The 26,192-nt window shown below is 44.3% G+C and overlaps 1 protein-coding gene across 1 annotated transcript; it reads left to right on the plus strand.

The window, feature by feature from the left end:
• Nucleotides 1-490: 490 nt before the first annotated feature.
• Nucleotides 491-26,192, plus strand: CLEC11A (C-type lectin domain containing 11A). The gene is made up of 4 exons (XM_066605684.1): nt 491-845; nt 1,310-1,595; nt 12,272-12,463; nt 25,508-26,192. Exons 1-4 carry the CDS (start codon nt 690-692, stop codon nt 25,900-25,902), a joined length of 1,029 nt encoding a protein of 342 aa, XP_066461781.1. The 5' UTR covers nt 491-689; the 3' UTR covers nt 25,903-26,192.

Consider the following 26,192-nt stretch of genomic DNA (forward strand, 5'->3'; position numbering starts at 1 on the left):
AATTACATTGTTTTTGCAATCAGCAAAGAAATGACAAAAAAAAACAATTTAACGCTATTTTATATGGACCAAAAAATGTTAAGGTTGTTGGAATGCGGTGAAGCAAAGATAGAAAAATATGCTGCATCCAGAAGGCAAAAATTAGTTGTATTCTTAAGGGGTTTATTGAATCCGAGTTGCAAATTAATGGGCTTGAAATGAATCAGTCAAACAAACTTCATTACTCAACAGGGGGCGATGTTGAGCACAGGAGAAAGCTGCTCCTAGTGAAAAAGAACAAGAAATCGGTGCTCCTGGCTGAGGAATAATGGGAGAAACATTCAGAATAATAAAAAACATGTATAGCAGAACATTAACTTTTCCCTTTGCTGCAAGAATATTTACTGGCCCATTCATATCCATAGTGACTGGATTTCTATTATTATGGAGTATCACATATGCATGTCCCGAATTTCTCCCTGTGGTTATTGGCCCCAGCGACCTTTCCTTGGCTACTGCACAGCAGACGTTTGGGAAAAATAAGACCTTGATATTTCCTGTCTTTAAAAGCGACCTCATAGGAGGAATTCTGCAGCTGAGACAAAGAAACTTCAGAACAGGAGAGAAGGAGCGCCTGCACGTCTCGGTCACTTTTTAGGCTCATAGACTTCTTATTTGGATCTCGGGAGAGGATTTTTCACTTCCAAACAATGAATTGGACAAGTATTTTCCTAATACTATTCTTCAGCCAACTCTCCAGCTGCCAGGTTAAAAAAAAGGAAAGTGCTGAGAGGCTTGTACACGATGAGACGTCTGAGATGCAGAACAAACTCTCAGCTGAAGAACAAAGCAAAGACTTGGAGAAGGTAAGAGTCATTTTGACCAAAAGTCCGGTGGTACTGTATGTCAATAGCTAAGGTAACGCTTAAAGATTTCATTACCATAGTGACATCCTTCTAAAGAGATTGTTTAAAAAATGACTTGTGACATGTCAATCTCACTAAAAAGGTGTCCTACTTTTTTCTCTGCATGCAAAGCACCTCCATCATTGACAGTCAACATTGGCGTCAGCCCCGCCTCGCCACAGCCCTACTAGTCACACTTTTATAGTGCCATAAATCTGATTTTTGAAGCATCCTTTTAAGTTGTGCCACTGAGCCTTAAAAGTTCTCCTACTTCTTACCCCAACTAAATATTACAATTAGGTTATTGGGACCCGTAGATTAACATGAACTGATCTCTATGCACGCTGGGCTTGTATAATCTCTGCTGTGTCGAAATTGACGGCTAGATTTCAGTAACTTTTCTTAAAACATATACATGTCTTCAGCTCCTCTTAGGTCACTTAGTGATCACTGTGCCACCTGAAAAACGCCCATTGCCACCTCCTAAACCGGGAAATAAACTTTCCTTCAATGTCACATTAATTTCTGTTTCACGAAATGGAAATGGAGTGATCCTTCAAAAGCCGGATGAGGAAGACGAAGATGAAGACCAACAAGAAGAGGAAGTTGAGGAGATAGATGAAGAAACTTCAAAGGAAGATAAAAAGGTCCAAATTACAACTGTACAGCCAGCTACTACTCTACCGGCAGATGATAATTTGAACTATATCAGTGAGTATTTTCTACATATTTTGCAACATTTTCATTAAATTTGTAAAGATTAGAAATATAACTAGCTATTTACTTTATTAAGGTATTAAACATGCTCTAAAGCTTTTATGGAGCCACAGGATAGGTAATAAATGTCTAATGCACGATATGTGTCCCATCTCTGGGACCCACACTTATGTCGAGAGGAAGGCTTCCCCATCCTTACTGGTAAGGTAGACGCCAACCACCGTATCCAGGCAGAAAGAATGAAGATATAGCCACACTCCCTGTTTACTTCTACAGGAATTGCAGAAACAGAAGAGCATGCTTGCCCTATCCACATATGTGTATGGAGAATTGGCTGTTTCATGGAGGCTCCAACTGTATGTGTGCAGAAGAAACTGTTTCGTTAAAAGTCTCTCTATATGTTAGTTCTAAGACCATGTAAAATGAAGCCTAGAGTATGTCAGGGCTCCAAAGTAAGGATGTTCCAAATAAAGGGCAGCATAAAATATTAACATAATAGCATATTAACAACATAAACAAATCCCCCGATGTCAGGGTCTATTATATAAATTGCTCACATTCATTAAAGTAGTAAAAATATATCCCTAGGCTACAACACCAAACATAGCCCATAGACAAGTGTGGTGGTGGTTCTGCCTTTACTAGAGTCCTTTTTTCAATGGTAGAGCAAAAGGAAAATTAGATTTATCTGCTTTATTGTTAAGAAATCAGTTTAACAAAGGTTGTGGCCAGTATTAACCCTTTCCAATCCACTATCTGATGTCTGAAGACATTATGATTTAAGGCTGTACAGCTCCGATGTTGGAAGACGTCCTTTGGGGTTCTCCTACTGTATATTGCCAGCCTCTCTGCTGTCGGAGCCTATCCAACGTGTCACCTCATGCAGTACTGGCTTTAGCCAGCATATAGCGCTGTTGTATAATGGCAGAAAAAGAGTAAGCCCCCTAGGAAAACCAGGATACAAATTGGATTGGAAAGGGTTAATGTTATAGCCTCTGCTACATTATAGAAATTGCCTAGAAAATTCCCTGTGAGTACTTAAAAGAGTTGAATGAAATTGATAAATAAAAAGTCTCTTGTGTCTGGTATTACATACCTGCAAAAAAGACTGAGCTGCAATACCAGTCACATCCCGCAGACAGGAGGAGCGCTGTTTTTTGGGGAAAACAAAACCGCCATTTGTGCTTGTCTCAAACAACCCATTCTTTTTTACCACTCTGGTAAAAAAAAAATTCCATGCTTGCACCCCTCACTAGATCGCCTGTCACACTCTGGAGGTCTCTTCTGTGTATTCTAACCACTTCCATGAACCGCAGCTCCCTGTCTGATGCTTGTCGGGAACCATCTTGAGAGTGAGATTTTTTTATGTTCAGTTTCACACGAATCCCACGATGCATTAGCTGAGGTTTTACCTTTCTGCCTGCTGGGGAGTGGGTAGTTTAATTATCATTACCTTCTATATTCTCCTAAATAAGCTACAGCCCATAAGTATACAAATATCTGAAGTGTTGTCACAGTGCAGAGGGATCAGCCCTATTCTGATTTGCACAAGGAAAGACTAGAAACAATGGGATGAAACTGAAAAGGAGGAGACACAGATTAGATATTAGAAAAAACTTTCTGACAGTGAGGGTGACCAATGAGTGGAACAGGTTACCACGGGAGGTGGAGAGTTCTCCTTCAATGGAAGTGTTCAAATAGAGGCTGGACAAATATCTGTCTGGGATGATTTAGTGAATCCTGCATTGAGCAGGGGGTTGGATCAGATGACCATGGAGGTCCTTTCCAACTCTACCATTCTATGATTCTATGATTTAGGAGGATAAGCTGTGATCTCCTCTATTATAACTGTGTGACAGGAGCTACGTGATCATCAGTAGTTGTGGCAGGAGTGCCTGTTCTTCCCTGACTAGAAAATGAATATATTACCCCCAAATAGATTTGAGCTTATTAAAACTGAGATCAAATGATAATCTGAGGAAGAAGAGATCAGGAGTTTCAGATCTAAAGAAATAACTAACCAAAGTAACACTAGCCGCCTTATATATACTTGGGGGAAGTGCTACATCATGAATGAATAAAACAAAAATCACTGCAGTGGCCCTTTAAAATAATATTGTGAGCATTGAAGAACTCTTCCTTACAAAACTAGAACATTGGGAGTCTCTGATCACACCACAAGCCACAGAGTCCATTCTGCAAATTTCAACCATGACAGAAAATAAAACCTAGTTGTATTCCTTCCAAATATTACCCCTAAGGCTCTGCCAGTAGGAAGCAGCGATTTCATTCCTCAACATTTTCCTTGATTTTTTTTTTTTTACGTTTTTGCAACATGATCTGCCTGATGCGAATACAAACAAGCCGAAGACGAAAAAGATTTCAGGGCTTCTGAGAGATGTTACATGCTCACCACAAGTTTGATTTAGGAATTCAGTGCATTGAAACCAAACCACAGACTCACAGGAGAAAAACAGACTACAGTTTAGCTCTACGCTGTAACTTACACATGCAGAAAGAATCCTGACCTAGCCATTGATGCATTTAAAGAGACATCCACCACTGCAATATTTAGTAAAAAATGTTCCACTGCATACAATATTAGAAATGCAATAAGCTTGCTTATAGTCTTGATTAACCCCTTAGTGACTGCCAATATGTCTTTTTACGGCAGTCACTAATGGGCTTTAAACCTGCAGATGCATCTTTTTATGGCAGTGGCTTGGCTGACTACTGGCAGCCAGGCTCCTGCAGTAACTGCCAGAAATGGAGAAACTACAGATCGCAACAGTTTAACCCCTTACTTGGCACAATCAATAACTGCTGTCTGTAAGCAGATGACAGGGAGAGGAGGCTCTTTTTGTTACCCATCAGCACTCTCCAATAAAATCGCATGGTAGCAATAGGTTTCCATGGCCTATGTGTCTGCCATGTAACTCAGCCTATTAGACCTCTCCTACAGCAGAATCTAATAGACTGCTGTCATAGGCATTATAGAATGCACTACACAAGTAATGCAGTGTACTATCCTAGTGATTGAATGATCACATCTACAAGTCCCTTTTGAGGGATTAAAAATAGCGTGAAAAAAGTTCAATAAAAGTTTAATTTAAAAAAAAAATTAATAAAAAGAAAATACTCATTTTTCCTCACAAAAACTCTTCTTAAATGGATAAAATGCCAAAAAGGGTTTTAAAAAGCAGCATATAATAAGTACTTCCATGTTCATAACCACCGAAACAATGAAAATATTTTGTGATTTTATCTGCTGATCGCCATCAAAATAATTTTAGAAAGCAATGACAGAATTGCTATTTTGCTTTGTTCACCTCCCAAAAAAATGCAATAAAAAGCAATTCAAAAGTTGTAAAAAAAAAATCTATGGAGACTTGGTATCGCAGTAATCATGCTAAGAAATGTATTGTGTTATTTTTACTGAATGGCGAATGCTCTAAAATCAAAACCGAAAAAAAATGGCAGAATTTCTGGAGGGGGGGATTCACTCCCTCCTCCTTCTTACATAAAAAAGGAATAAAAGTTATACAACACATTATATGTATGACAGAGTGGTACCATTAAAAAATACAACTCATCCCAAAAAAACAAGCCCTCATAGGGCTGTGTCAAAGAGTTATGGCTCTTGCAATACGACAATGAAAATCGCTTGGTCCTTGGGGCACAAAATAGGCTGGTCACTAAGGGGTTAAAAAGCTCCTACGATTTTATGTTTACAGCTCCTATGCAGTCGCATGTGTTTCAATGATAACAGACTACAAACACATTCTGTGTGATCTGATCGTGTAATCGTATAGCAATCTGTCCCCTATTTCTTGCTGAGCTACCAAATATAAGGGTACTTCTACATGGGATGACTGTCTCAATGACCGTCGCACCTGTGCAATAGTCGCTCAGTGAATGTAGGCAGTGTGCGTCAGACATCTCTTCCAGTCACCCGCTTCCATTCACTTTGAGCAGGCCTTCATTCAATGAATGACAGCCTGTCTAAACTGAGGAAGAAGATCCTGACTAGTCATTTCACTGAGCTAACACGAAGTGACTAGTGACTGATGAGTGATTTCTTGCTCAGTACCCTATCAGGCCTGGGATATCTCGCTTGAGTGATCTTCTGGTTGATAGTTGGCCCGCATAAAAGTACTTTAAGGATAATTCCACACGAGTGGTCGCATTTTTTCCGCCAAAAAAACGCTGCAAAATCGCATCTTTTATTCACTGCGTTTTGTAAGCGTCACTGATGCTTTTTTTGGAGAATAATCTCGCGTCGCATCACTGCCACCTGCAATAAAATCGTGCAATAAAGTCACACGTTTTTTATCACAAAAGTCAAAGGGGTTTCTAATGTTAAAATCGTATGGCAACGCGTGTTTGTCATGTTGCGATGCGATAAAACGCAGGCTCCATAGAATACAATGGGAGATTTTTTTTAAAAAGCAAACGCAGAAAGATAGAACATACCAGGATCTTTTTTATCTCCTGAACATCCCATCAGTGAAAATATCGCAAGTGGGAAGGAAACCATTGATAATCATTGGCTTCATTAACTGATTATCGCAGCAGGTGAAAATCGCGACAAAAACGCGTGTTGTTTTCGCCCGTGTAAAATAACCTTACGGGCTCCTTCCCACTTGTGCTTTTTCTTTAATGTGAATGTCAATGGGATTTTTTATTGTTAAAAATGCATCGCACAAAAATCGCAAAGCACAAACTTGCGATGCGTAAACTTTAAAAAGTCCTATTGACGTTCGCGTAAACAAAAACGCAGCGTTAAAAAAATGCAAGTGGGTAGGAGCCCTCAGTCAGTAAGAAAGGAGGTATGAATGCAGAATCGGATTAAACAAAGTTTCTTACCGTGGAAACATAGGTCTGCAACAGAGCCGTAGATGCAAAAATGGTAGGAGATTTTAAATTAAGACTAGACCAATTCAAACACCATCATACAGATATACAGATCTGTGTTGGATATAAGGAATCACAGAAGTATATACATACAAAAACCCTTCACCACAAAATGCTTCAGTCCACGGATATGTCAAGCATCAAGCCGAGGTAACTGCGAGGCAGGAAAGCCAACATGAAAGCACGCTGGCCGCAGTGATATTTGAGAGGAGCTCCTCAGGCATGTGCGATAGGGCAGCCACCACTATATTACATCATACAACAGTCACATGACGTCTGTAAAAAATATCAATAAATATAGCTTATGAACTAATAATGTATAATTTGTATCTAAAAATTAGACTATTTCAAATACATAAGGGCTTATCCACCGACCGTTGGCGTTTTTACGTGCGCCTGCCAGCACCATAAAAATGAGTGAACTAGCGCACAAAGCTAACGTTTGTACACTCATTCAGATGGCCCAAGCTTGCAATGCCGTTGGGTGGAGGAAGACAGTTTAGTTCTGCTAAACTGTCTCCCCCTTCCCAGCTCTCTGCAAGGGGAGGCGGCAAGATGGGGTGGGAGCTAGTGTGCTAATCTCCCGCCTCCTCTTCGCCTATTGTCGCAGCCAGCAATGGGAGGGAACAGGATGGGGTGGAGCTTAGCTCTGCCCCCCTCCCATTGGAAAAGGCCGGCAAAGCACGTAGAGGAGCAGGAAAGGGGGTGGGAGTTTAGCAGTCACTCAGTAACTCCCTTCCACCTCCCTTCCACAAAATTGCCCGGCCGAAATGCACTATCCTAGCCAGCTGGGCGCTTTTGCGCCGCAGAAATACACCCATATGAACTGGTGCATTGTAAACCAATGAATCAGAGAGGCAGCATATATCAGACGGGGTGTGAAAACCAAGCCAATAAACGCCCGTGTGAATCCCGCCTAAATTGAACAAAAAATACTATTTATAAAAAGACTTCAAAGCTACAAATTTCGTTCAACCTGTTTGGGGCCAATGTATCTAGATTGAAGATCCAAAAAGTTTCTTTTGAGTGACTTATTTTTTCTAGCAGCATCATCTCTACGCATAGCCTCTTCCAAAAGCATCTATTTGAGGTCAAACAGCTTGCGTCCCATTTCAGAGAAATGTCCCGCAACCCTTGTCTCTCCACAGCACTTATTCAGATTATCTTCAATTCTCTCCTGGTTAGCTAGCCTCTAAGGATATAATTTACTTGCAAACCGATGCTCATTTAATCAGACTTTCATTGACCGATTTGTTTATCCAATATATACTTAACTGCAAGGACAAGTACAAAAGTCCTTGGCTGTTACAAGTAAAGTAGCCCTTTATATTAATCGTTTTACCATTGTTTGGATGATGGGTGGGAAGGGTAATGCATTCATACCGGACGTGCTGGCAAAAACACCAAAGGGACAGTGAACTGTATACAGGACCCTAGACTCACGGACATACATAACATAGAACTGAAAAATTGCCAATACACTCACCAAACATCCCCGCACGCAAAAGCAGTTAGAATTACTGTAATAAATATGAGGAATTAATTTGCTAATTGGCCAAGTAACTTAAGCCGCGAGCCCAGCTTCAAGGGTCCTCTTGTCTTGCGGTCCCTACTCTAACGAAACAACATAAACCAGAACTCTGCCTGCAAGCAGAGTGGTCGCTTCGATAAAGGCGGCCCTGTGCTGGAACCTAAGGGCCACACTAGCCTAGAGATGACACATGATTCAGCAGCACAGGACACAGTTCACACACCAACACACATATGCAGGAAACCAAGCCCTAGAGTGAAGGGATACCAGTTTCCTCTTGCAAAGGGGCTGGTATATATATATATATATATATATATATATATATATATTAGTGCAGCAGACCCATGGGGATTGGCTGGCAGGAGGAAATCCATACCCAGCCAGTACAATTATCCCTAACCTGTGAAGCTGTGTTCCTGGAACCCTGTAGAATAACAGATCCCAGCAGCGCAACCTGACAATCTGCTTGGACAATTTCATGGGATCTACATCAGCGTTCACCAGGGAATTGGCTAGTGATTTTTCTTTCCTGTACATAAATTTCGGTACCACCGGAAATAAATAAGCATACTTTGGGTTGTTTTTTAACGTACCCAAGTCCAATATAAAAAAAGCCTGCAGGTTTTTTCTTGCAACATACTTTTACCCTTTTGCATGACCTTTAGGCTAGTTTAACATGGGCGATTGAGATTTTGCCACAAGAAAATCAGAGCAAAATCGTGTCTTTGTTGCAGCGATTTTTTTTTTTTTTTAATTTTGATTTTTTTAAAAATATGTTTATTTTTCTAGGATAATCTTGCATTGCACTGTGAATTATTGGTTTCATAATCTGTTTTTTTACTGACTCCCACATCACACGAAAATCGCACAAAAATTACATGATTTTCTCACTCGTGTAAAACCACCCTAAGTGGATGATTTTGGTGTCATTAGATTTGATATATCCTCACCACCGCTGTAAAATTATAAAATTAGAGCTTGATACATTGAGTGACTTGTCAGGCCGGGTCAAAGTTCCTATGTTAAGTCCAGTGGTGCTGTTGTGCTTCAGTCAACAGCGGTGCTAGGGAGAGTCAGGGCTCCTCCACACTGGCGAGGGAAACATCGCAAATTTGAATGAACTCCTTTTATGTTCGTGTAGCAAACATCGCGTCTATCTGGTATTTATTAATATCCCTCTAATCTATTGATGAATGATGATCATACTTAGAAATAAACTAAACTCTGATTTTCCTTTGTCTTTTCCTTCTTTGATCTCAATACTAATTGCAGTAAAGCAAACACATTCAACTTAATCTTCCTAATTTTCCTTCTGGATACTCTTATTACAAATTTAACAATCAAGCTTTCTATTCATTTCAAATACTCACTGTCTTTAGTGTATTCAGCTGGCACCAATGAATTGGCCCTTAGTATCCCTCTTAATATCAGTGGTACATGATGGCTGTCATAATGCAATAAGTTGTTCCTATCGAACTCTTTTAAATGTAAACTAAGCCTGGAACCATTAAAAAAGCATAATACACATGCCCAGATCCATGTTGGCTCACCTTCGGTAAGCCTATAAAATTACATTAAGGAAATAAGATCTGTACCTTGGAGTATAATGTATGGCTAGGACTTGTGGCCACACAATGGTTGCTGGAAAACCGCTACTGAGATCTCAGTGTTTCACTGTGCAGTAAGTTTCCTCTAGCGGTGGCTACAGATCAATGAATGTGGCTACATATAAAATGAATTGTATCATTTAACCTGTGTCAAAGCCAGTAGGAGATTCAAACAGCTCGCCCCTTATTAGGGTTGCTTCCCACGGGCATATGCGTTTTTGCGCATGCCTCAGCGCAACATATTTGCGCTATGTAAAAGGCTTCTTTGCACGCATCAGCGTATTTTACTGCACTTTTTGCGCATGCAGGACATGTGCATTTTCACACGGCAGACAAACTCACCCCGATTTAAGTGGCTATTTAGCCTAATGAGTTCTAAATGCGTCTTTTTTTCCACAGAATTGCACAACATATTGTGCATTGCGCATGTATTTGTGTACCTTCCATAGACTTCTATAGGGAAAAATAAAGCAGTTCCAATATTTTTGCGCACAAGAAATATGCACGCAAAATCAGGAGAAGAGAACAAACTCATTGAATTCAACGGGTTCTATTCTCTACGTATTCTGCGCGTAAATTTTATGTGCACAGAAAGGCTTGTGTGAAGGAGCTCTTATAAAGATATATTGTGAAATGAATCAGCGCAGACCTTGTGAGCTTAAAGGGGTTGTCTCGCGGCAGCAAGTGGGGTTAAGTACTTCTGTATGGCCATATTAATGCACTTTGTAATGTACATCGTGCATTAAATATGAGCCATACAGAAGTTATTCACTTACCTGCTCCGTTGCTAGCGTCCCCGTCGCCATGGATCCGTCTAATTTCACTTTCTTCTGGCGTTTTTAGACGCGCTTGCGCTGTGCAGTCTTCTTCCTGGTGAATGGGACCACCAGAGAGCTGGTCATCGTAGCTCCGCCCCGTCACGTGTGCCGATTCCAGCCAATCAGGAGGCTGGAATCAGCACATGTGACGGGGCGGAGCTACGCGATGACGCGTACATGGGGGCGGAGCCAAAACGCTGCTGCTGCCGAGCCAAAGGGAGAAGACCCATCTGCGCAAGCGCGTCTAAAAAAGCAAGAAGACACCGAAATTAGATGGAGCCATGGCGACGGGGACGCTAGCAACGGAGCAGGTAAGTGAATAACTTCTGTATGGCTCATATTTAATGCACGATGTATATTACAAAGTGCATTAATATGGCCATACAGAAGTACTTAACCCCACTTTCGCGAGACAACCCCTTTAAGTATAAATCTGATTGATATTTCATTGTTATCTGATTAACAACAGTGGAGTAAACCAATGATTGCTGTGTCCATCAGAAGGGAGAGAAGGTGTATCCTGCCTGATAACATTTAGTAATATCTGCTTTAGAGGGTCAATAGGGAGTTCCTTCAGATTTGACAGTAGCTAGAGTGCTGCATGCATCGCTATTCCGCTATTCTTGCCTTTAAGGGCTCCTTCAAATGGGCGCTGCAATTTTCTCGCATGAGCGGAGAGGGGAAGGGAAGGGGGAGGGAGTTTAGCAGAGCAGGAGTCTATGGAAATTGCCGAAATGCGCACCATATGCGCTTTCTTTTCCAGACGTTCGTTTTTACACACCAGAAAATCGCCCATCTGGGATGTAATTCATCAGATGGTCGTGATGTTCGGCCAGCGTTTTGTCACGGCAAAATTGCTGTGATGAAACGCTTGTGTGAATAAAGCCTAGAACTAGAGATGAGCGAGCATACTCGCTATGGACAATTACTCGAGCGAGCATTGTCCTTAGCGAGTACCTAACCACTCGGAAGAAAAGGTTTGGGTGCCGGCGGGGTGCGGGGAGAGGCAGGGGGGAACGGAGGGGAGATCTCTCTCTCCCTCTCCCCCCCCCCCCCCCTCACTCCTGCAACTCACCTTCACCCGCGCCGACACCCGAACCTTTTCTTCCGAGCGGGCAGGTACTCGCTAAGGACAATGCTCGCTCCAGTAATTATCCTTAGCGAGTATGGTCACTCATCTCTACCTAGAACAAAGGAAATGACAAAGAAACCTCAATTTACCCGACCTGGGAGTCAGTTGCAATCTGTCACACATTTTTAGTGTCTTTTTAAACATGTAACACAAGCCTTAAAATGTCACTAGGATATATGTTCCTTCCGCCCCTAATATTTTCACATCAACCAAAAAGAGCCACAACTAGATAATAAGGAGAGGGATGGGGGGCAAAAAGACAAGTGCTAAGGAGTGTCCACCACCCAGGTTATCCAGCCCTTATTAGACACTCCACTACAATACATAGGAGGTTGAAAAGGATAAAGCGACCTTCCACACAGTCCAACATGCCAAACCATATTTTTCCCAATGTTGCTTCCCTAATAAACATTCAATTGTTGTCAGATCTTGTTGCCATCAGTGGGGCAAAAAGATTATTAGTTTATGTCCAGCACACAGGGTTGCAGCCCCCACCAAATGTTTTAGGCTCAAGTGTCTTCTAATTTTAATTAAGCCCTGTATAAAGCAATTTTAGACAATTCAGTTCTACCAATAAAAGATTTTCTGTTGAATCCATATCAAATCCATATCGAATAGATAGCTTTAATTGTCCATTTGGTTACAAACTGATGTCCTTTTCCCCGCAGTGTCTCGACTGAGTGGTATAGAAGCGGCAATCCATCGCCTTAATGTCCAGTTCTATGGCCTAGATATAAAAGTGAACCAGATGTCTGAAAGTGTCTCCAAGATTCGGAATAAGCTCGGTGAAGCAGAGGACACCATCGCAACAGTGTCTGAAATGAATGCAAGAAATCAAAGACAGATTGGACAGATTGAAGGTAGGATTGCCAAGCAGGAACATGTGTCAGGCTGTTGTTTTTTGAGTTAATGTCTTGTTTTAATTACAATATTTCATACTTTTCTGAGGGACAATCAGTTTTTTTTTTCTAGGGGTATGGGCTTCATTATGCAGAAGCCCAAAAACACAAGAGAGAAATTTTAAATTACTCTATTGCTAGCTAAATAGTGACCTAGATCCTTGGTTCCCAACTTGTGTTATATGTATCCTGTGAGAAGTTGGGGAGGGGAGGGGGGTGCACCATGCCTCTAGGAGATATGCTGTCCCTATTCTGTACATATGTCATACCTCTAGGAGATACTCACACTGGCCTTATTCTGTACATGCAATACTGATGCACAATGTATGTGTGTACTCTTCAATGTTATCTAGTCTGCCTAGTGCATCATGAATAATGTTGAGGCTCATCCTCAGTAGAAGGAGTTTGAAAAGTTTTGCTGCTTTCTTCCACAAGCAGTGGAACCCCGGACCACAGGTTGTATGTGATACTGCAGACACAACCTATAGACAGGTGAGGTAAACTACTTGGTGCAGGTTCCAGAAGGTTTGCACAGTGTGCATCCCTATTACAGCCATTTGCAGAAGTATGCCTAGTAGCAAAGCGCTAGCAGGGAATGGAGAGGAACGTCGGCCAGGTGAGCATTCCACCATAACAAGTTTTTAAAATACAAAGTTATATATCAATGTATTTACTTGAGTCATATTCCATGCCACCTTTAAGAAAGGTAAAATATAGGCTTACCGGGATAAAAGTGACGTCCAAATTTATCATCTGCCATGGAAAGTACAATTCCATCTTAATCCATTGGCAAATTGGAATGAGTGAGGATCAAAGAAATATGCGATCTGTGACCCAAAAATAGGGAAGTCCTACTAATAGATGTGAAGATAATTACTAAACTAAAGGGTTAAGTATATTATATCTAAATGTATGGCCCCCTTACAGATCTTAAGAAGCTCATTATTCAAACATCTTGCTTGTAAAAAGTTATGATGCCACCATCAACTTTTATCTATTCACACATGAAGAACATTGAGGCTCCTCTGGAGCTATATCTTAAAGACGATGGGTCTGCATAATTCAGCAACATCCAGAAGGGCTGTTTGAAGCGTGAGCATTACTAAGTGCTCTAGGCAGCTCTTCTTTCCATGTATCCATGGGATAATGCACCATCTACTGGGAAACATAAAGAAATGACAAGTAACCTAAGAGCATAGCAATCATATATAATAACAGCACTAGAAACATTTCAGGACGCATTCCACTACATTAGATTTCGTAGAACAATTACAAGTTTTAGGTATTTGTACCTTATTAAAGGAAGAATAGGATCTTTGTAAGTTATGACCAGAACCATACAACCAAAGCCATTATTTCAGTCATCTTGTAACATTAAGTTAGAATAATATTTCTTATGTTTTTCAGGAACACCTTTTTTATCAAATTTTGGGGGACTATTTTTGTTTTACAGTTCCAGAACATTGTAGCACACTGTAGAGCAGATGTACTAATCATGTCTAAGACAGTGTAAACTTAGACCACGTAGCCGGAAGATGAGCTAAATTTACCATTGTGGTTTGCACTGTATGATAAATTTGGTGCATCTTGCTTAGCATGTTAGTTACTTTTGTCTATCTTTACACCATCTATTGGTTGACTTACTTTGCACCAAAATGCTGTCCCATTAAGCTGAAAACCTGCAGCAAATATGCACCATATCCACAGTGGCCCAAACTGCACCTAAATACGAGCTTTGTGTCAGGACTAGAGATGAGCGAACGTGTTCGTCCGAACTTGATATCCGTGCGGATATTAGGGTGTTCGTGATGTTCGTTATTCGTAACGAACACCATGCGGTGTTCGGGTTACTTTCACTTCCTTCCCTGAGACGTTAGCGCGCTTTTCTGGCCAATTGAAAGACAGGGAAGGCATTACAACTTCCCCCTGCGTCGTTCAAGCCCTATACCACCCCCCTGCAGTGAGTGGCTGGGGAGATCAGGTGTCCGCCTAATATAAAAGTTGGCCCCTCCAGCGGCTCGCCTCAGATGCCTTGTGAGTTAGATGAGGGACAGTGCTGTTTGTACCGGAGCTGCTGTAGGGAAAGAATTGGTAGTTAGTGTAGGCTTCAAGACCCCCAAAGGTCCTTATTAGGGCCACTGATAGCTGTGTGTTGGCTGCTGTTAGCAGTGGCAATTTTTTTTTCTCTCAAAATCGTCTCTGCAGAGCGTTGCACCCGGCATTAGGGACAGAAGTGTTGCATAGGCAGGGAGAGTGTTAGGAGTGAGTGTAGCCTTCAAGAACCTCAACGGTCCTTTCTAGGGCCATATTTAACCGTGTGCAGTACTGTGCTGGCTGCTGTTAGCTGTGCTGCATATTTTTTTTCTTCTCAAAATCGCCTCTGCAGAGCATTGCACCCTCCATTGATACTGCAGGGAAAGAATTGTGTAGGCAGGGCCACAACACAGTTATTATTCATTGAATATACGCAGTGCGGCCTTTTGCTTGTAAAACAAGTGAAAAAATTCTATTTGACCTGCCTCTGTCCGTCCTAAGGGCTGTGGACACGTGTCGGCTGCGTGTGCAACGTTTAAAAATCAGACGCACCCAGCTACGCTTTACTGCTGGCTTCGCCATTTGCTTTCCTTAATTGGGAAAAAAAATACCTGCTCTGCCAGAGTTATAATAACTCTGCTACCCTCAAGTTCTGTGCCACATTAGCAGGGCCACAGCACAGTTATTAAACTTCTCATGTTCATTGAATATACGCAGTGCTGCCTTTTGGTGGAAAAAAACTGAAAATAATTCTATTTGTCCTGCCTCTGTCCGTCCTAAGGGCGGTGGACACGTGTCGGCTGCGTGTGCAACGTTTAAAAAACAGACGCACCCAGCTACGTTTTACTCCTGGCTTCGCCATTTGCTTTCCTTAATTGGGAAAAAAAATACCTGCTCTGCCAGAGTTAATAACTCTGCTACCCTCACGTTCTGTGACACATTAGCAGGAAAACAGCACAGTTATTAAACTTAGATTATTCATTCACTAGAGGCAGTGGGGCCTTTCGTTTTCAAAAAAGGGAAAAAATTATATTTGGCCTGCAGTCTTGCGCCAATTTATTTCCTGCCTGTGAAATCAAATCACTGGTAATACAGCATGCTGAGGGGTAGGGGTAGGCCTAGAGGACGTGGACGCGGCCGAGGACGCGGAGGGCCAAGTCAGGGTGTGGGCACAGGCCGAGCTCCTGATCCAGGTGTGTCGCAGCCGACTGCTGCGCGATTAGGAGAGAGGCACGTTTCTGGCGTCCCCACATTCATCGCCCAATTAATGGGTCCACGCGGGAGACGGTTATTAGAAAATGAGCAGTGTGAGCAGGTCCTGTCCTGGATGGCAGAAAGTGCTTCAAGCAACCTATCGTCAACACGCAGTTCTGCACCGTCCACTGCTGCAAATCCGAATCCTCTGTCTGCTGCTCCTCCTTCCTCCCAGCCTCCTCACTCCACTACAATGACACCTGCTCAGGAGCGGGAACACTCCCAGGAACTGTTCTCGGGCCCCTGCTTAGATTGGGCAGCAGCGGTTCCTCTCCCACCAGAGGAGTTTATCGTCACTGATGCCCAACCATTCGAAAGTTCCCGGGGTCCGGGGGAAGAGGCTGGGGACTTCCGCCAACTGTCTCAACAACTTTCTGTGGGTGAGGAGGACGATGACGATCAGACACAGTTGTCTTGCAGTGAGGTAGTAGTAAGGGCAGTAAGTCCGAGGGAGCAGCGCACAGAGGATTCGGAGGAAGAGCAGCAGGACGATGAGGTGACTGACCCCACCTGGTGTGCAACGCTTACTCAGGAGGACAGGTCTTCAGAGGGGGAGTCAAGGGCATCAGCAGGGCAGGTTGCAAGAGGCAGTGCGGTGGCCAGGGGTAGAGGCAGGGCCAGACCGAATAATCCACCAACTGTTTCCCAAAGCGCCCCCTCGCGCCATGCCACCCTGCAGAGGCCGAGGTGCTCTAAGGTCTGGCAGTTTTTCACAGAGACGCCTGACGACCGACGAACAGTGGTGTGCAACCTTTGTCGCGCAAAGCTCAGCCGGGGAGCCAACACCAACAGCCTCACCACCACCACCATGCGCAGACATATGATGGCCAAGCACCCCACAAGGAGGGACGAAGGCCGTTCAGCGCCTCCGGTTTGCACCCCTGCCTCTCCCCCTGTGCCCCAACCTGCCACTGAGATGCAACCCCCCTCTCAGGACACAGGCACTACCGCCTCATGGCCTGCACCCACACCCTCATCTCCGCTGTCCTCGGCCCCATCCAGCAGTGTAGTTCAGCGCACCGTCCAGCCGTCGCTTGCGCAACTGTTGGAGCGCAAGCGCAAGTACGCCGCCACGCACCCGCACGCTCAAACGTTAACCGTCCGCATAGCAAAATTCATCAGCCTTGAGATGCTGCCGTATAGGGTTGTGGAAGCTGAGTCCTTCAAAAGTATCATGGAGGCGGCGGCCCCGCGCTACTCAGTTCCCAGTCGCCACTACTTTTCCCGATGTGCCGTCCCAGCCCTGCACGACCACGTCTCCCGCAACATTGTACGCGCCCTCACCAACGCGGTTACTGCCAAGGTCCACTTAACAACGGACACGTGGACAAGCACAGGCGGGCAGGGCCACTACATCTCCCTGACGGCATATTGGGTGAATTTAGTGGAGGCTGGGACAGAGTCAGAGCCTGGGACCGCTCACGTCCTACCCACCCCCAGAATTGCGGGCCCCAGCTCGGTGGTGGTATCTGCGGAGGTGTATGCTTCCTCCACTAAAGCACCCTCCTCCTCCTCCTCTGTCTCGCAATCAAGATGTGTTAGCAGCAGCATGTCGCCAGCAGTCGGTGTCGCGCGGTGTGGCAGCACAGCGGTGGGCAAGCGTCAGCAGGCCGTGCTGAAACTACTCAGCTTAGGCGATAAGAGGCACACGGCCCACGAACTGCTGCAGGGTCTGACACAGCAGACCGACCGCTGGCTTGCGCCGCTGAGCCTCCAACCGGGCATGGTCGTGTGTGACAACGGCCGTAACCTGGTGGCGGCTCTGCAGCTCGGCAGCCTCACGCACGTGCCATGCCTGGCCCACGTCTTTAATTTGGTGGTTCAGCGCTTTCTGAAAAGCTACCCATGCTTGTCAGACCTGCTCGTACAGGCGCGCCGGCTCTGCACACATTTCCGCAAGTCCCACACGGACGCTGCCACCCTGCGCACCCTGCAACATCACTTTAAGCTGCCAGTGCACCGACTGCTGTGCGACGTGCCCACACGGTGGAACTCTACGCTCCACATGTTGGCCAGGCTCTATGAACAGCGTAGAGCTATAGTCGAATACCAACTCCAACATGGGCTGCGCAGTGGGAGTCAGCCTCCTCAATTCCTTTCAGAAGAGTGGGCCTGGTTGGCAGACATCTGCCATGTCCTTGGTAATTTTGAGGAGTCTACCCAGGTGGTGAGCGGCGATGCTACAATCATTAGCGTCACCATTCCTCTGCTATGCATCTTGAGAAATTCCCTGCAAAGCATAAAGGCAGCTGCTTTGCGCTCGGAAACGGGGGCGGGGGAAGACAGTATGCCGCTGGATAGTCAGGGCACCCTCCTGTCTATTTCTCAGCGCGTACAGGAGGAGGAGGAGGAGCATGAGGAGGATGAGGAGGAGGGGGAAGAGACAGCTTGGCCCGCTGCTGACGGTACACCGGCTGATTGCCTGTCATCCTTTCAGCGTGTATAGCCTGAGGAGGAGGAGGAGGAGGAGGATCCTGAAAGTGATCTTCCTAGTGAAGACAGCCATGTGTTGCGTACTGGTACCCTGGCACACATGGCTGACTTCATGTTAGGATGCCTTTCTCGTGACCCTCGCGTTGCACGCATTCTGGCCACAACGGATTACTGGGTGTACACACTGCTCGACCCACGCTATAAGGAGAACCTGCCCACTCTCATTCCCGAAGAGGAAAGGGGTTCGAGAGTGTTGCTATACCACAGGACCCTTGCGGACAAGCTGATGGTAAAATTCCCAGCCGACAGCGCTAGTGGCAGAAGGCGCAGTACCGAGGGCAAGGTAGCAGGGGAGGTGCGGAGATCGAGCAGCATGTACATCCCAGGCAGTGCAACAGTCTTTAAGGGCCTGGACAGCTTTATGGCTCCCCACCAAGACTGTGTCACCGCTCCCCAGTCAAGGCTGAGTCGGCGGGAGCACTGTAAAAGGATGGTGAGGGAGTACGTAGCCGATCGCACGACCGTCCTCCGTGACGCCTCTGCCACCTACAACTACTGGGTGTCGAAGCTGGACACGTGGCCTGAACTAGCGCTGTATGCCCTGGAGGTGCTTGCTTGTCCTGCGGCTAGCGTCTTGTCGGAGAGGGTGTTTAGTGCGGCTGGGGGAATCATCACAGATAAGCGTAGCCGCTTGTCAACCGACAGTGCCGACAGGCTAACACTCATCAAGATGAACAAAGGCTGGATTTCCCCAGACTTCTGTTCTCCACCAGCGGACAGCAGCGATACGTAAGCAATACGTAGGCTGCACCCGCGGATGGAAGCTACGTTCTCTCTCACCATCCAAAACGGGGACATTTCTGCTTCATCAATCTGTGTCTAATATTCCTCCTCCTCCTCCTGCTCCTCCTCCTGAAACCTCACGTAATCACGCTGAACGGGCAATTTTTCTTAGGGCCACAAGGCTCACTCAAATAATTTTTCTGAACAATTTTTATAAGTTTCAATGCGCTTATAAGCGTTGGAACTTTAACTTGAACCAATTTTTCGTTACACTGGGCTGCCTCCAGGCCTAGTTACCACTTAAGCCACATTAACCAAAGCGATTCACCTGCCATCTTGGTTGGGCATGGCCAATTTTTACTGAGGTACATTAGTACTGTTGGTACACCAATTTTTTGGGGCCCTCACTTACAGTGTAATCATAGCAATTTGTATGTTCTTCGCCTGCACTCATGGTACAGAAAGGTGTGTGGGGTTGGCCTACACTTTAGCTACTTAAATGTAACTTGGGCCTTGGCTATACTAAGGCTACTGAAATGGAACTAAGACTGCGCTCCCACTATACTGCTGCTTCAGAATTGTTACTGGGGCCTGTCTTGAGTGCTACTATTGCTGACATGGAACGAAGACTGCGCTCCCACTATACTGCTGCTTCAGAATTGTTACTGGGGCCAGTCTTGAGTGCTACTATTGCTGACATGGAACGAAGACTGCGCTCCCGCTATACTGCTGCTTCGGAATTGTTACTGGGGCCTGTCTTGAGTGCTACTATTGCTGACATGGAACGAAGACTGCGCTCCCGCTATACTGCTGCTTCGGAATTGTTACTGGGGCCTGTCTTGAGTGCTACTATTGCTGACATGGAACGAAGACTGCGCTCCTCCTATAATGCTGCTACTGATATGTTAGTGGGGCCTGTCCTAATGCTACTGCTGAAATGTTACGAATTCTGGGCTCTGCCTATACCGCTGCTAATGGTATGTCTCTGGGGTGTGGAAACAGAGGCTTCCCAAAGACATGATGGCGGCGAGGCCATTTCCCACCAACGTGGTTACTGTTAAGGTGCATATAACCACGGACACGTGGAGAGGACACGTAGTGCCTCAAAAACATCCCCCTCCTCCTCCAACAGGGAAAACATTCTTGGCAAATGCCTTTGCATTGGTTCGTCTGGTGGCAGTCCAAGAATTTCACCTTTACCGAAACAACAAGAGAGCCCCCACACCATCCCCCCGCCACGGCCCACTTAATCCTGGCCGCATTCCGAAAACCAACAAAATACAACCGTGCTACTAGGTCCGCAGTCACCACCACATTACCACCAAAGCGGTTACTGTTAAGGTACATATTACCAGTCTGACTGGGGCATGCAGACACCTTGACCGAATGAATAGTGTGTGGCACATAGGTTCCCCATTGCTATGCCCACGTGTGCAGCTCCTGATGGCGGTGGCACAGGATTATATTTCTCATTGCTTCTGTACAGCATTGTGGGCTATCGCCCCGCCCCTTTTAAAGAGGGTCGCTGCCTAGCCGTGCCAACCCTCTGCAGTGTGTGCCTGCAGTTCCTCCTCATGGCAGACGCACTTCTAAATAGACATGAGGGTGGTGTGGCATGAGGGCAGCTGAAGGCTGCGCAGGGACACTTTGGTGTGCGCTGTGGGGGGGAGGGGGGGCGGTTGGTCAGCATGTAACCCAGGAGAAGTGGCAGCGGAGTGTCATCCAGGCAGTGATTGTGCTTTGTTGTAGCTAGTGTGGTGCTTAGCAAAGGTATGCCATGCTAATGAGGGCTTTTCAGAAGTAAAAGTTGTTGGGAGGGGGGGGGGCCCACTCTTGCCGGTATTGTGGCTTAATAGTGGGACCTGTGAACTTGAGATGCAGCCCAACATGTAGCCCCTCGCCTGCCCTATCCGTTTCTGTGTCATTCCCATCACTTTCTTGAATTGCCCAGATTTTCACACATGAAAACCTTAGCGAGCATCGGCGAAATACAAAAATGCTCTGGTCGCCCATTGACTTCAATGGGGTTCGTTATTCGAAACGAACCCTCGAACATCACAGGAAGTTCGTTTCGAATAACGAACACCCGAACATTTTGGTGTTCGCTCATCTCTAGTCAGGACCAAAACCCAAGAGCTCCTGTGTTCCAAGCGTCGGCTCTACCTGTTGTTATCCATCCCTCTGACAAGCTCCCCTGTTCTTATCCCTTGTTCTTATCCAGTCCCTGTTTTCTTGGTTGTTCCACCCTGTTTTCCTGATTACACACGCTACAAAACCTGGCCTAGCACCTTCTATGCTTGCGAGATTACTGTGCTTTACGTTTGTAGTCAAGCTCAACCAGCTGCCTGCTCCTCCATACTGAAACTGACATCTCCATATACTGACCTCTGGCTTCCCTTGACTTTGCTACCTGCCTGCTCCTTTGTATTTCAATGACAGTTCAGTGTACCGACCTCTGGCTTCGCCTGACTACACTACCTGCCTGCACTGGTCACTATAAGAGGCTCCAAACCTAAATCAGAACTGTGACATTTTGTATTTCAAGAGTTGAATTCTGCAGCATAAATAGACATGCTGCGGATTCATTGCAGAAATTTTTCACACCATATATATTTTTTAAATCCGCTCCATAAGGATTGCACTGTAAATGCTGCAAAATTTCTGCATTTTTGGCCCATCTGAAGGGGGCCTTAAGTTATGCCCTTCCCTCCAAGTCATGCCTCTTGTCTAAAAAAGGGCAAAAATTGTCTAAAACACATAATAAATGTGGTAAAAGGCATTTCCACCAATTTTTTGGGCACAAATTGAGACAGAACTTTGGTGCATTTAAGTCCCTTTAGAAGATCTTCTGCTATGTGTTTGTGTCCTTTCTAAAATTTGTCCTGATGAATTGATGTGATACAGAGTGTTGAATTTGTCCATTATTTTGAATTCCATGAATCGAAACAGCATAGATTAAAAATGTTGCTGCAAGCATAGGTAGTAGTGGCAAGGGCATAAATACAGGCATCAGGGCCACTGGCTTTACAACAGTGCTCTCCTATCTGTGGCTCTCTAACTTTTGCAAAACTATAGCTCCATGTGTGCCGGAATAGTTTTGCAACAGCTGGAGAGCCTCTGGTTGGATATAATTGTTCCACCACCTTATTAGCAAATAAGGTTGTGGGGATTAAATCTAACACGACTGCTAGGAGATTCTTCAATAAAGAGACAGTACTGAATTTGTTTTCATGCAAAAAAAAAACAAAATAGTGTTTTCATTTTTTTCTGCCTCAGCCTGCACCATAATACAAGGTAACAGAAATGATTTGGGCTAGAACTGTAAACCCTTTGTTAAGCTGATGTAGTGCACAGAGTTTCCTTTTGGCGAGATGGAAATGGTTGGCCAAGTTGCCTTCCATTTGAAACTCCCTGCCAGTCTAAAGTATTTAATACATCACTGCTTAAACCAATCAAAGTGAAACCTTTTCCAAGAAGAAGTGAGCCACCGCCTCCACCAGTGAACGTCCAGGGTGTAAAGGAGTACATTGTAGACGAGATCTTAGATTCCAGGATGTTTAATGTGGTGGAGCGGATATGGGTCTGAGAAGAACTCATGGGACCTGGACTGCAATGTACATTCATATCCTCAAATCAACATAAAACAGCATTGGATCTGCGCATTGTCTTGTTGGATATATTGCTGCCCATTCCCAGAGTATTGCCACATTGCCGGCAGCCGATTATTGTCTAGAATGTCAAGGTACATCTCTGTGTTCATCGTTCTTGCCACTACAACTAATGGACTGAGACCATACCACGTAAAACGTCCCAAGACCATAATGGAACATCTGCTCTACTTAGCCATTTGTACAACACACTCAGGCAAAAGGTGTTCCCCAGCCATTCTCCACACCCAGGTATGTCCACCTGATTTGAAGATGGAGTAGTATGATTCGTTACTCCACAGAAAGTTCTTCCATTGCTCAACTCTCCAATGGTGACGATTTCACCATTATGGATGGGCTAATGCATTGCACTTTGTGATGGTTGGCTTGCGTGCAGCAGAAGAACCTGTATGCTCAATAGTGTGCAATTCCCATCACAAACTATGGTTGATACCTCCAAGAGTCTGCATCTTATATATGATGGCTTAGGACATGTTAATAAGACACAATCCCTTCTACTGATAACCATATCCAATACTTTTGGTAGGAAAATGTTTATAGCTAGTAAAGGCATTTACTTTTCAATGAATACTTCTATGGGGTGGAGCTGATCTATTTAAACAAAATAAATCTGTGCAAAAGGCAGTAAGATGCAATGAAAGTGGCAATGGCAAGTAGGAATGACACAGAGTCATAGTTAGGTATGTATATTGCATATAATACACATAAATGTCCCAATAATCCAGCCTCTGCGGACCATGCTGAATTATCAGAGTTTAATTTGCATGTTTATCATAATGTTAAATGTAGTTTTATAGTAAAACTGCTTCATGAGTTTAGCGAATGTGCTTTCAGAAACATATCCCACAGCTTTGTAATCCTTCTCTATTACATGCATGGTTACCAATAAGTGATATTCCCCTTTAAGAATGAAAGAGATCCTCTATTTCACCTGGAATTCCTGCTGAGAAAACACTGTTCCAACCTCTCGCTCAGCTGGAAGCCATCTTCTGTAGAAGTTAACTATACCAGCATTTGCTTTTCTGATGTGATCCTGCAGGGCGATTGACTACTATAATACAAAGCTTTAGGCTGTTACTACAAAGCCAGGGGCATGGAAGTCCAAATCCCATTCCACACAGGCTTTTATGTACTCTATGTATAGTGTCATCACTTTCTGTGACCCTAGCCAATACAAATCAAGAGTAATAACATGGGTGAACCCACATGTACACCAGTTATTGTTGAGTATTTTAGGGTACATTCACATGAGGTGGAAATGCTGCCGAATGTCCGCTGTGGAAAATTCTACAGCAAATTATGCATAAAAATTTAGACTTTAGATTTGACCCGGAATCAGCTGCGTATTTGCATGGCGCTGTCAGTGCACCCCAACACACCTGACCAGTGGCTTGGCGCTCACTAGAGACTGCTGGGGGGCCTTTACTGGGGTGCACTGACAGCGCAATGTATTCCAAGATGAGGGAGATATGAAGCTACTAAAATCAGCTGCAGAATTTGCAGCAGAATTTTACACAATTAATATTCTGCAGCATTTCTGCCCCATATACACTTTTAGTGGCATGTTCGGAAAATCTCCGGGGCTTGCTGCAGAGACCATGCAGTTAAACCCCGCAAGATTTCTGTGGACAGCTCTAGTGCTGAAATTTGCAGAGCACTAAGCTGTCATCTGAAAAACCTGCCCTGTGAGGCATGACATGGTAATAATAAACCTGCCACTGAAGGGGTTAAGGCAAATTTCTGACACGCGGACGTTAGTATATCTGCCCCAATCTTTCAGTTTCTCAAAATTTTCAAGGTATTCTTTTGCTGTCAGTGAATAAGAACACTCTTGTTTACATTCACAGATAGCAAACTTCTATATAGCTAGTGCTTCTCTCAGCTGAGAAATGCATACCATTTTATCGGTCTAGGCAATGCTCTGTGAGCTAAACAGCCTGGACAGCAGACTGGTACATTCTAGCCAGTGTAGGACTGGGTAGCCCAGGGACCATCAGTAATTGTATTCTCGAAGCCCACTGTGCAGCTACATGCAAGTATTACCTGATCCTTGTTGACAAAGTCCTCACCGCTGCATTCTCCGCATACAGAGAGTTGGCTGAATTTGCATGCGGATGTTTCCACTGAAGCATAGGGAGAATGCAGCAGGCAGGAATTGGTTAACTTCTATTTCCCCAGAATGCCAAGATCTTGTGTGCAACTCATATGGGGATAGCTCAGGTTCCACCAGGGAAATCACTTGTTCTCCTGTGAGTTAGTCCAAGCCTGATTGTAGCAAACTACCAGAGAGATTTATGATGTTGCTGCTGCCTGCTGTATTTAGCTCACAGAGCATTGTCTAGACTGGATACAATTGTATCCACTTCTCATCTGAGAAGAACTAGTTATATAGTACATGACTCTAAAACCTGTCAATATAAACATATGTTCATGTTTGTGTTCAAAGTTCTGTCTGAAGATTCTGCAAATTTTCCTAGAAAAAATAGCGCAGTCAGACGCCATAATGGAAGCCAGGCGGGCCATAGTCAATGAGGTCCAGAAGGTGCCATTCATGTCCGTCATATAATGAACCCAGCATTCTATTGCTTGTTGTGCTGCTTGAACAATAGAAATGATTATGGCAGATGGGAATGAGGCCTAAACGAGGGTGTTCTCATTGACGGCCAATAAAAACATTTCAAATGTTTATTAATTGAAACATAACGTATGATAAAAAGTTGTAGAACTTCTTGTGAAAGCATCTCACATTGACATCTGCATTCAATAACCCTACTTTGATACGCTAAAAAAAACTTAATAAACTCAATACTTTGATATTCTCTATTCTTTCTAGGTTGCTTGAAGGGTAAGAGATATTACAGAAAGTGCTATCTTATTTTTCAACACTTTGAAAACTACGCTACAGCACAGCAGCTTTGCCACAGGCGAGGTGGAAACTTGGCAATGCCTATAGACCAGAACGAATTTAATGCCATAGCACAGTATGTTCATGATGCATTCTTTCCATTCAACTGGCCTGTCTGGATTGGGATTAATGATCTACGCTCAGAAGGGATGTATTTGTTTGAGAATGGGCATCGTGTGTCTTATTTCAATTGGTACAAGGATCACTTGGTGACACAGCCAAATGGTGCCACTATTGAGAACTGTGTGTCCATCTCATCAGATGACGGAAAGTGGTGGGACAATGACTGCTCAAGGAGAATGTACTACATCTGTGAGTACTAAGTGCGAGCTCGGGGGTCACAAATACAGCTCTGCTTGTAGTATCTATGTCACATGTTGTATAGTTTATATCTCAGGTAACCATATTAATGCTTAGAATATGCAACAAGCCTTCAACTGAGTGCAAGCACAATGTTAGACAGCAAGAAATGTTTCAAAAAGTTGCAAGATGTTCCTTTTTCCTCAAGATTTACTTTGATAAATAGTTCAAAAAGGGTGGACCACTCTTATTTAGGAGAACAGGTTCCTGGGATAGTTAACATTATAAGTAGATATGAGCGAGTATACTCGCT

The sequence above is a fragment of the Eleutherodactylus coqui genome, chromosome 6 (genome assembly GCF_035609145.1).
Source record: "Eleutherodactylus coqui strain aEleCoq1 chromosome 6, aEleCoq1.hap1, whole genome shotgun sequence".
Lineage (NCBI taxonomy): Eukaryota > Metazoa > Chordata > Amphibia > Anura > Eleutherodactylidae > Eleutherodactylus > Eleutherodactylus coqui.

What these genes read in the sequence shown, in the direction of transcription:
- CLEC11A (XM_066605684.1), top strand. Translation starts at nt 690, where the DNA reads ATGAATTGGACAAGTATTTTCCTAATACTATTCTTCAGCCAACTCTCC. An exon ending in TGATAATTTGAACTATATCA is followed by an intron (nt 1,596 to 12,271) that starts GTGAGTATTTTC and finishes TTTTCCCCGCAG; the next exon opens with TGTCTCGACTGAGTGGTATA. An exon ending in ACAGATTGGACAGATTGAAG is followed by an intron (nt 12,464 to 25,507) that starts GTAGGATTGCCA and finishes TATTCTTTCTAG; the next exon opens with GTTGCTTGAAGGGTAAGAGA.